The sequence below is a fragment of the Gavialis gangeticus genome, unplaced genomic scaffold (genome assembly GCF_001723915.1).
Source record: "Gavialis gangeticus isolate Ggan-Ray unplaced genomic scaffold, GavGan_comp1, whole genome shotgun sequence".
In the NCBI taxonomy this organism is placed as follows: Eukaryota; Metazoa; Chordata; order Crocodylia; family Gavialidae; genus Gavialis; species Gavialis gangeticus.
Window position 1 is genome coordinate 135,543,499 of NW_017729032.1, and position 12,427 is coordinate 135,555,925.

Below are 12,427 nucleotides of genomic sequence, written 5' to 3' on the forward strand. Positions count from 1 at the left end.
GCTTCAGTACAGGGGCTGTCTGCTAGCCCCACACTAGAACACCTATGCCCCAGCCAGCCCCTGCACAGCATGTTGATTAAATGAATTTCAACTTTTGAAATTCACAAAGCTGTTGTTATAGTTCTGATTTAATATTGTAAGTACAATGAGGTTGCAAACGTATACATTTATAGGACTCAGTTTTAGAATTTATCAGATTCAAGTATAGACAAAAAACCTGTAATGCACTTCTAACTAAAATGGGATATGAAATGGTAAGCACCATTCCTTGACCCCTACACTACACCAAGTTAGCTAAATTTAGATTTTAATGTGGCCCATCTCACAAACCCATTTCTAGATACAAAGTAGCTATAGAGAGGGCTAAATAATATTTTCAGCTGCACTTGTGGAATTCTATTCAAAGTAGTAACGTTAAGAAAGCATGTTGGCCTAGTGTTTTCAAGTGCATTTTATTCATTAATTTCTATTTCTTTATAATACTAGGCCACATTCTGGCAGGCACTAATCAGGGACACTTACAAGAACTTTTTCATCCCATAAGCCACCTCTGTCCTGTCTGAATGCATAAAGGAGCTGCTACAAAGGGACCTTCATAGTGATTTTCTAATGCAGGACCTAAGGTTATTGGATGGGATCCACATAATTTCTCTAGCCAGGCACTGATCCATCAGCACAGCCACACAGACGTGTTTCTAGCAGAAAAGGAAAGCAATGTGTTGGGGTTTCCTATTGTATATGCATAGTACTTTTACAGAATATATGCACATTTGTTTGACACCCTTTTCTTTCCCTGTTTTGCCTAATGACAATTACAACTGTTAGAACTCAATAGGCACGTGCTGAAAATAGTGTTTTTTGTTTTTACACAGACCTGAGATTAGCAATGGTCTAGATAGTCTTGTTACTGTATTTAGATGGTTGTCAGTACACAAAAAATAACCTTAACTCTAATTAAACAAAACAGAGTGGGAACCTTTGATCATTAATTCCAGTAACTAAATGCAGGGGATTTTTTTATCATGGTTTTCATTTTCTATTTTCAAAAAACTTTATTATTTTTTCATGTTTGAAATTTTAAAAATTATTAACCAAAAAGAGAGAATAAATTAATAAAAGGTCTGATGGCTACATATACTACTAGAGATTTTTTTTTTTAATGGAAAATTAAAGAATGTTAGGGTAGACAAAATAATTACAGGAATCCCCAGTATGAAACTAAAAACATTAGCTTTGACATCATGTTAATACATGATACATTTACAGTGTGATGTGGGGTAGGGGGTGGCAAATTTTGAACAGCGGTAACCCAAATTAATAGAGCTCAGTCTAAAGAGGGCCACTGCCTGTGACCTGACCACTGCCATCATGGGCTGCCCTGTGCCAGGGATTTCCCCACCACCAAATACTGATGACCCGCTCATCACCCTGCCACAGAACCATCGCTGTCGTCCCAGATTCATGGGCCCTCTGTGGGCCACAGGTTGCCAGCCTCTGATATACTGTAAAGAAACAAAATGCATAAGATGTACCCGCTGATGATGTAGTCTCCAGTAACGAGTTGCAAAATAATGAGTCTTTACATATACGACTCAGCGACCATCTAATAGCAATTCCATACAGTGATCTCTTCTTGATCTCAATGGATGTTTTTCATGAGGATCAACTACAACAGCAAACCCACAACTTCATTGAATAACTTATGGAAAGAAGTACAGGCCCTTGGAAGTTACTGACAAAACTATCAGCTCACAGTATTTTTAATTTTATAATATTCTCATCATGCAAAATATGATCAAATATGCATCTTTTGAGTGTAGAAAGAATACAGGTTTAAATACTAAAAATGTAACAGGTGTATGCAGACAATTTGACACTTTTTTTCTCTGCTTACAATAGTAATTTCCCCTTAACTGGTTTTAGTTCATACTCGGAGTGTCTACATGTGACATTTACTGCTAAGTAAACTAATTAGCTCCATGGTAAACTTCTTGTACCTACGCCTGCAGAGTCATTAGGCCAGAATAAACAAATAAACTCCATAGCATGATAGTACTTGTAAATACAAGTAATACCCTGTTGGCTAGCCCCACACTGGAGCACCCTTGTGCCCTGGCCATCCCCTCTGTAGCATGTTGAGCTGGGTCAGAGCAGCCCGGGGCTGGCAGGCTTACCTCTGCAGCCTGATGCCACCTGGGGCTGCTCCACCCCTGTTCGGTGTGCTGCAGTCCCAGGCACATGTGCAAACAGTGCACCTGGGAGTAAACTCAGACACAGTAAGCCTCTCATTAATTGCACATGTAGACATCTAAAACCTAGCTTTCTGCACATTTCCAACTTTATGAAAGCAGCTGTTTAATTTACATTATTTCTGTTTTCCTTATGTAAAATTCTAAGTCTTTTTAAAAACAATCTTTATTCATATTTTGTAAAATTTCAGTGTGATTTCCTTTTGCAATTCAGTGGTAAATCTGTAAATATACAAACATATTTTACTGCAACTGTGAATAAATAAGGTGTTCTTATTATTCACAGAACATTTCTGTAGATAATCTTATTTTCACCAAATATCATATGTAATACAAATATTAAGGGTGCTTAAGACTAATTTCATTTAATTCGGGGTTCACTGTTTTCTTTTTCTTAAATAAATTTCCAAAATATATACATTCATTTTTTTTTATTTTATAGTAGTACAAAGTCAATAAAAGCTGGACTATAACTATGGAAACAGGACTAACTACATCTGTTTTATTTACTCTGTTTTTTTCTTTGTTATAGCCATAAATTGAGCTTTACTTTAAAGAAGCACCTAAGAAAAAATAGGCGTTTTTCAATCCATTGCTTGTATTAATATATTAATATACCCTGGGAGAGTGCTTATCTAATAAAAAATAATTTGTAATAACACATTTCTAAGCATTAGTTGTTTATGACTTCATACTTAGAACTCAATTACCGTATCATGTTCATATGAGATATGATGTAATTAACTTTTTTGATTAGCTTGAATACGTAACAGGGTTGTATTTAATATATGTATCAAAGAATTTGTTAGATAAAAGATCTTTAAATCTGTAAGTGGACATATACCTGATACAACTTAAATTTTGCTGAAAGGAGCGAGTATCTCTCATAAGCATAACTACTCACAAATGAAGAGCAAGGTAAGCACAACAGAATAATGATCAGAAATGCATGATATATTCTGAAACTCCTATTTATTTTTCCTAAGGGAATGATCAGAATCATGAGAAATATTATGAGGTACTTATCACAGACTAATTTTTTTCCTTGTCTGTAATAGGAAACTTCTGTATGCTTTTGATAGCTAATAGGTTGAAAGAATAATGAGAGGATTCACTGATGTTTTTTGCAAAGTTGAAGTGTACAATTTCTTGAATTGTAACGTCTTTCAATTGTGTTCAAGATCAATTTGGAAATGTGCCTATTTTTTTCTAAACAGATTATCTAAAGTGGACTTGTTCCTTGAAAATGGCATTGTGATATTCCAAAGGTAGGATTTTTAGCAGAATTTGGTCTCCCTCTAATCCCACTTAAGTCAAAGAGGGGAAAAAACCCTCTCATTGACATCAAAAGTTGGGAGATGTCCAAAATGTCTCTGCACCATGTATATTGTTTGCTTGTAACTTCCATCCAGGTCATCCCCTCCACAGTAGGACCTGGTGAGGAAATTTCCATTTAGACCCTGCTCAGTAACCTCTCTGTATCATAAAATAAGAGGGCAAAGGGTTTATTGCTCTCCTGCTGTGACTTCCTGAAACCAGGTGGATTCCAAAAGATCTTCATGAGTCTAAGAAATCCAGGTGTCTCACCAGTACTTCCCATCACCTTGTAGTGTGGGTTCATTGGATCAATACTACCAATACTCTCTACAGCTTCCAAGTATACAGTTTAGTACAAATGGTAATACAGCTTCGTTATCTTTTCCATGAGACTTGGGACAAGTAGAACAGAGGAAGATAATGTGAATCCTCTCCAGCTTCATCACTGGCTAGCTGCCATCTTACCTTGCTACTAAGTCATCACCCACTTTCACAGTACAGACTCTGCATACAGGCAGTTTTATTGGCTCTGTCAATGGACAGTGTATCACAGAAGCAGCTAAACCCAAAATTTGTGTATAAATTGAGGGGAGATTTTGGGGAAATGCCCTTTCATGGACAGTTCTCAGGAATGATTGAAGTATTCTGTATGTCTTTTTACAAGTTAAAAAAAATTCTCCCTACAACTAGTTCTGCAAACTCAATCATGAACCCAAAAGTCAGGTTCGGTAGTCCCTATTTCACATTTTCCCAACATGTAATATCACATTCTGTGTCACTAATGCAAACCTATTTTGTTTATTGTGCTTGTATATATCTTGGTGATTGACCTTGTAATTGGAACATAGTAAAGTAAGTTCTCTGTCACCTAGATTTATTGGCTCTACATCACTTACAAAAGTAAAATGTAGTGAGGCCATGCTAAAATTAGCAGTTAGGTCTCTAAATATTCACATGGAGTAAGTCTTTTGTATAAGAAGATTGCATTTGGGCTTTGAGTTCCCTTCTCACAATGTCTGAGAGAGGAAAATAAAATGAAGAAGAAAATAAGAAGACCCATTCCATTCCCACATAAATATACACACCTCAGAATATTTCATAAGGGGGGGGAGAATCAGTGCAGCTTTCCTGTTGCAGTTTTACGCCTACAAAATTTGCTCTTGTGAGAGTGAGAAGCAAATGCTGTTTCAGAGTTCATCAACAAATGATGGAGTTAAAAATACAAAAGTCAGGGAGGTCTCATAGTTTCCTCCTCTTCTCCTCCCCCACCAATATCACTTGACACTGGTAGCCATATAATGAAATACTTTTACTTCCATTAACATCTCAAACATACACATTGATCTCCCCAGGCATTCACCCATAAACATATTGTAACTCCATGAACAGTGCTTGAGTCCAGTGCCATCATACTAATGCAGGACAGCAACAAACCCTCTTTGCATGCCTTAGAGTTGGCATGTGAATACAGCTTCCCATAAACCCAATTTTTATACTAATGCCATTTTCCATTTTCTGGAGTGTTAAAAGTGATGCTCAAAGAAAAAAAAAGCAAACGTAAGAATACAGCTTTCAAGCTGACTTTTATCTGTTAGGTAATTCTTAATAATGCCTAGTTCCTGGTCTCAAGGCCATATCTGAGTGCTGACAGATCAATTAAAAAGCAAGTATTTTAGGTGTGACAAATGATAGAATCATTACATTTCTGATTACTTTTTTCCTAGAAAGGGAGATGAAAGTGAATTCCCTGCAAACTATTCAGAGATCACCTTTGTTGGCCCCAAGTGAACCAGTATATAAGAGAGACCTGAGGGCAGAACCATAAGATCTGTGTGGCATTAAGATCTCTATATATGGAGTGGCAGCTGTTACTGATCCAATCTTCAGACTGAAGGATGGCCATAGGGAATTTGCAGGTATTGCTCCTTGCTGAATCAGGATATTGGGGCTCCGTGTAAAAACTCATTGGTATCACTGGGCATGTTGTTTATTAGAGGCAGGAACAGGCCTTTAATTACACTGCAGTTGCAATTCACTATTGCTAAAATAAGATGCATTGACTACAACTGCATGTCAAATCCAAAGACCTACTCAAGAAATAGTTCAACTTTCAATTTCTCATTTTACATTCACTGCAGCAAACAAAAAGGCACAAACATCAGGTTGTGCAAGCATTCAAACTGCATGATGTGGTTTTAACAGTGCTGTATAAAAATATTTTTTTCAATGTACAATAACAACAGGAGATGGAAAAGCGGGAGTGGCAGAGACCAAAACAAAAGTACCCAGAGGCACCCACCCTGCACAGAAACACATGCCTGAATTGCAGTACAGTTTGTCAATCCTGGATTGGCCTCATCAGCCATCTTTAGACCCACAAATAAAGCAATCTTGGAAGACGATCATCCTTGACTGCGAGGGATTGACCAATATAAAAATATTTAATTCAAAATATACAAATGGCCATGGTTCCTTCAGTATGTGTTACTTATTTTTAAAGTAATTTTTATAAATTAGTAAATTTTCAGAGGGTTGTTCTTGCAATATCAACAGCATGTTTAATTTTTAGCTTTACTTTTTTTTGAAACTCTCCTTTGGTGCTAAATCATAACCATAATAGGAGTTCACACAGTTCTTTGATCAAATAAAATCCAGGGGCAGAAATGTACCAGCTGTCAATTGATCAACTGAATCACTTGTGACAATAAGGTACTCATTAACTCATACTTTCTAACTATAAGTAGCCTTATTTTTGTGCATGTTTTCTAGCATGTAAAATCACAAATCTGAACTGATTAAATATTATGTAATCTTAATTACATGTTCATTCCATGTGCTTTCTCATTTATATTCAGGGCCTGGTCAAAAGCCCACATAAAATAATGGTATGTTTCCTTTTTTCTAATTTAATATCCTAGCATTAAAACAAAATAATGACATGAGGGTTTTTTTAGTAATATACAAACAGATATAAGTAACACATTATGGTATTTAAGATAGTCTTGAAGGACAATATCCATGTATATTAAACACTCTTAACTGTTTACAGTGTAAAATAGCTGGCTGAGGATGCTAACTGATGTTTCACATTGAAAGGTCCAACTTTAATAAATGTGTCTGCACACATAATTCTCGAATTCAAATACTTCCCACAGAAAATATAATCTGTATCTCTAAAACCCACATTTTAAAAACCTTCACATTTGTATGTCCTACTTAGTGATTTGACCCAGTTCATGTTCAGAAGCAGCCAGAATCTTCCTTTTTTTTCCAGAAAAGCAAGAGTTTGCTGACTTAAGAATAAGAACTTATTTCCCCTGATAGAAAGTGGACAACTTGTTATGAGGAACTGTGTCTTCTGTCTTCAACCCAATACATTATGTGTGCAGGATTCAATGGTAGACTCAGTACAAAAATCAGAATCTGGACAACAAGAATCAAATACAAAAATCAGAATCTGGACAGCAAGACAACAAGATATTACCAATCATAGTCATCATGATTTTACGGGTTGTAACTATTACTGCATAATGTGTGTTATTTACACAACAAAATCAAAAGTTTGCAATAAATAAATTATGTATGATTAAAATAGAAATAATTGCTCAGATTCTCAGCTCTTGTTAATTCCATCAATGGAAGTCAAGGAAGCTACACCAATTTTACATTAGCTGAGACTCTGGTCCTATATTTAAATGCAATAAATCCTTGTCATTCTGGTGCCTACCAGTTAGTATATTCCTACATGATTATTAAAGTACAATACCAAACATACTATATGCAATCACTTTTAGCAAAACTAATCAAAATTGAATTACAATGAGGTAATAAGAAGAGTCACTTCTAAAACAGTATTTCCTGTGTCAATCTACTGGCACTGGCACTGATGCTGGCACTGTATGAGAAAGTCTACCTATCCCAACCAATATAAACTGCATATCCAATTTCTGTGACATTGTCATGCATAAATACTCTAAGCTCTGAGAATTGTCAGTATCTGTTCCAATCTCCATTACATTTAAATGCAAAGATATATGTAAACATTTAAATCTAGATCCACTAAAATTAAGAGGGAGAAGTTTCCTTCTAATTCATCAATAAGTAATACTTAATATATGTCTAGTTAAACTAAATACATAATTCAACTTAATATAATAGGTACAAGTGAGTTTATAATAAGCACAACAACTTCTGACTACAAAGATCTTTCTCTAACAGAAAGCAGCTTGTCTACATCATTCCCTAGAGACTATGAGGCATACAATAAACCTTAGGACTTGTAGAAAGAAATATCTGCCAGCCTGTAAAAATATTGCTTTCAAGAAAGGGAGTGAAAATTTAAGGTTTTCATTCTATAGTACTACATTAAAGTACTATAATTCCTCTTAGCTATTGATTATAGCCATTATTTGTATTATTGAACAATATGACAATTAACAGGTGAGGAAATAGTAATGGTATGATTTCCACTTTATAACCTAAGTTTCTTGAGGGGGCTTGGGAAGGGAGCAGAAGAGGAATATAATATAACACAGATGTTACACTGATCGTTATTCACACTAAGTGTATTGATTCTATAAACTACAAATGGTTAAATGGATGAAACCTCTCTTCTGCTCAGCATGCAGTTACACTTCTAGAATATTAAAACTATCCCAAAGGTAAATAGTCTACTTTAAGAGTTGTTTCATTGTTCCCCTGGTCTATGTCCATGTATATGACTATGAATAAAATCAAATTGTATAGCCTTTTCTTTTAAAATACAGAAAATAGTAGTATACCATGTTAACCAGTCAAATGGGACATAACTACAGTACATGCTTAGATGCCAGATTACTATTTCCTATTAAATGTTGATGATTTAGCTTGTAACTTAAATACCTAGACACTTTATGTCCATATATTCAATATTTATATTTCTATGAATGAAACAATAACTCAGTTTAATGTGTCAAACATGTATGTGTGTATGAATATATATATATATTCATATATATATATATCCCAAAGCAATTCAGCAAAAATGACATTTTCAGTTTATTCTCTTTTTCCACAGGTTTTCCCCCCATAATAACCATAGTTCCAAACTTCTGCAAGACTTTATAACTTCATATTGCACAGCTGAACATATAGTACATACTAGCACATTAATATTCATCATGTACTGAATGCCGAAGATAGCCAAATGATTACATTTATCAGAATGACATCAGATTTGAAGGAATTAAAATGTCTTAAAAGATATGGAAACGTACATCCCGCCATTACATTTAAGATGGGGATAGTTCTGCAATGCACTCATTGTATATAAACAGTGAGCAGTGCGCCGCCTTTTCAGCACCTTGGACAGCAAACACTTCCTTGAAACAAGCAACGAGTCTCACCGCAGCGGAGCTTTGTCTCTGATCTGTAGTTCTCACAGTACAGCTGCACATAAATGTTATAGTTGAGCACATCATTATTCCGAGATGACTTCTAAAAGGATGAATGCTAACTACCATTAGCTTTTGGTGCTTTTATTTCCCTCCATTTTCACATACACTGGTTGACCAAACTCTCAAAGCACGTTTGAATACGAACTGAATACAACAGATCTGGTGTTTGAGACCTAAAAACCATGGGTAATGTGTACGGCATATACACACAACCCTCTTGCTTTCTAAAGAAGTAAAAGATTGATGTTATTTTACTGCAATAATTTTATTTTTAATGTTTCTCTCTCTTCACCAACATAAATATTAGAAGCCAGTAGAAAAAATATAAACCACACTATATAGTTACTATTCACTGCAGGTTCCTTTTTCTTCCATGGAATGGTGTGCAGTAAAGAACCTGAACGTGTACACATGGGGAAAAGTTCATAATATCAGCCCATAATTTTAAAACTGATATTAAGAAAATAAATGTGATTCTTTGCCAGCACAAAGCAGTAGATTAGTTTCCAAGTGAAGAAGTTACTGAAATGGCAGTGATGTCCTCATATTTTTGGTCTCCAGGCATATAACTTCTGGGTATTTTTTTCTTTTACCTCTAAAGCAGTAAATGTCCAGATAAAAAGATAATAGGCTAAAGAATACATAAAGTATAGATGGTCTGTGTTTGCAAATGCACAGAGTTTATCATCTGGGACCTGCAAGTCCAAAACTTGCTTTAGGAGCTGATTCCTATTCAACTACATGAAAAAAATTGGATTAATATTTTTCCCCTTGCTGATAACGGCTGATAATTTCCCTATTACTCTATAATGATTAAAGTTATTTGACTTCTGAAGAAATACATGATTGACTTTTAAGGCAGCGTTTGCAAGTTAGTGCCCATATTCAACATAGTGGGATTCTTTGAGGCATTTGCTGTTATCCTGGTAAAATTTCGAAAGGCCTTGCTTGAGTTAAAAAATGAAGTGGGGCTCTGGTTCCCAGTGTAAATAGTATCAGCATTATAGGCCATCTGTTCAGAGCAGTAATTTGTATGCAGTGCTGTGTTTGGTTGACTCCTACAGCAGTTTATGGTGTAGGTGTGTTAAGCTACCAATATAATATAGTACTTGATAAAATATGAGTCAAGTAAGTTCAGAGCAGAAGCCATTCAGCTGGCTCAGAGGGTCCAAAAATTATACTTACAAAACAGACCGGGTATTTTAAGCACCAGATACGGCCCCTTACTCAGTGCTTCCCTGCATCGAGAGCTGGATCAACCGAGGTATGCAAAAGTGGAGAGGTGACAGCTACCGAAGAGCCAACATGGGGCACTGTTTTCTTATGAAGAAAAATAATCTTTGGATTGCACTGAATGGGTATTGGTGATACACAAAGAATAACGATGAGGCTTATTGAAATTCTGTCATCACTACTTCCCAACCAAAGGTCACTGCAGCATCTATTTACATCCACTCTAGTCCTTGAGCTCTCTCCAACTCCATAGATTTTGTAGAGCAGACTGCAGACGCAGACACATATAGAGCCGGTCATCATGCCCTTTTTCCTTGTGCTAATGATCGCATTACCACATCTTCTGTCTGTACGTTAGGAAATACCCAAGCCTTCGTTCTCACTAAAAGCTTACAAGCTGCAACGACCAACAAGTAACTTCAGATACTGCCATACGACAAATAACCGGAACATCTGTCCTTCAGAAATCTGGAGCGCAGCCTGCCATCGCTGGCTCTTGCAAAAGGCTTCGCATGGCAACTGCTGCTAGACGCAATTCCCCCCCTCCACATAGATGTACACGCTCTGCTTGGGCACAGCACCCCAAGACAAGAGCAAACTTGCTTTCCGAGTGAAGGAGACCCTTGTGGCTCACGGGGCGGTCACAAACTGTCCTCACGGGAATAGGCACGTTCCCCACCGAGTGCTTACACAGGCGCCAGCCACCAGCCCGCTGGGACAACCAACTTCCCACGTCCACTCCTGCCCCCTGAAGGGGCAGGGGCAGCACCTTTCCACACCACTTCTTTCCATTACCCTGCTCATTGGCATGCAGCCCCTGGCACTGCCTCTCTTGTCAAACCGCATCCAAGCCTAAGGAAGCGAGCCTCCGAGTTTGAGCCAATCGCATATTTATGACTAGGGGGAAATCCAGCTCTCTAAACTCCCAGAGGACTCACGGATCGCTTCTCTTGTTCCTCTTTAGCCAAGCGTGAATAAGGATCCCTGGTCAATCGCCACCAGATGCACTCCTGTCCTGGGCAATCGTCACCAGATCCACTCCTGCCCTGGTCAGTCACCACCAGATCTACTCCTGCCCTGGTCAATCGACACCAAATCCACTCCTGCCCTGGTCAATCACCAGCGGATCCACTCCTGCCCCAAGCAGAGCCACCGGAGTGAGGAATAAAACCAGATCCAAGCCCAACAAGAAGAATAGCCACGAAGGGGAAACCAGGCAGGAAAGAGGCAGTCAAGCACAGCAGGGCTCCTACCTTACAATCCTCAGGACACGATTTCACCGAGTATTCATCCGATTGCAAATATTTCTGGAGCATAACCTCAAACTCTTCGTATTTCTCCTGAGCGTGCTGGTCGTAGCGTTGGTAAGCCTGGACGCACTGGCTGCAGGAGCCCTCCTCCTCCAGCACCGCGTCCAGGCTGCAGTTCAAAGTGTCCGGGTTGGACGGCCCGGCGAACAAGTCCCAGAGGGTGTAAGCATTACAAAAGGAAAGGTAAAAATCCGTCAAGTTCCAGCCAGGAGCTTTGCCAGCCCCAGGCACCTGCTGCTGCTGCTGGCCCGGACCCGGCGGCCTCCTGCACGCGGACTCCGCGTCCCCCACGCTGAAGCACTGGGCAGGCGGGGAGCTCCGAGGGTAGCAGGTCTCCAGGCGCCACAAGGGGTTGGTGGAGTTTCCTAGAAAAATAGCCTGGTCGCTGCGGGGGGGGTGGCGGCTCTGGCCTCTGCTGCTGCTGCTGCTGCTGCTGCTGCTGGGGGAGGGAGGGAGGCTGGGCGAGAGGAGGCTCCGGGCTGCGGGCGAGGGCTCCCCCATGCCAGCCAGGGGCTCCGGCGCGGCTCCGCGCCGCGGCCGCCCCTTGTCCCGGGTCCTGGCCAGCTTGGCCTCGGCGCAGACCCACAAGTGATCAGAGAGCAGGACGGTGAAGAAGAGGAGCGAGGCCAGGGACAGGCGCCATTTCTGAGCCCTCTCCGAGTCGGCGAAGGGTTTGTCGTGCTCCCGGGGCGCGAAGCAGAGGTCGGAGCCGTGGTCGTAGTGCCGGCTGCACGTCCCGGCGCCCCTGGTCATATTTTGGGAGCGCGCAGCCCCGGCCGACTCCACCGTGAGGGCTGCTTTGCCGGGCTCACCGCAACATGCATTGACTTGGGAGATGGGGGGATGCTCTTGTCTTCCCTCCTAGCCTCTCTCTCCCCCCTCT

General features: G+C 39.3%; 1 protein-coding gene across 1 annotated transcript in view; it reads right to left on the reverse strand.

The window, feature by feature from the left end:
• Positions 1 to 12,421, reverse strand: part of FAM155A (family with sequence similarity 155 member A) — a 1,105,155-nt gene extending 1,092,734 nt beyond the window's left edge. Inside the window, exon 1 of the mRNA XM_019525396.1 lies at positions 11,488 to 12,421. Coding sequence (XP_019380941.1) covers positions 11,488 to 12,297 — 810 coding nt within the window. The 5' untranslated portion in view covers positions 12,298 to 12,421. The remainder of the gene's footprint in view (positions 1 to 11,487) is intronic.
• Positions 12,422 to 12,427: the final 6 nt, after the last annotated feature.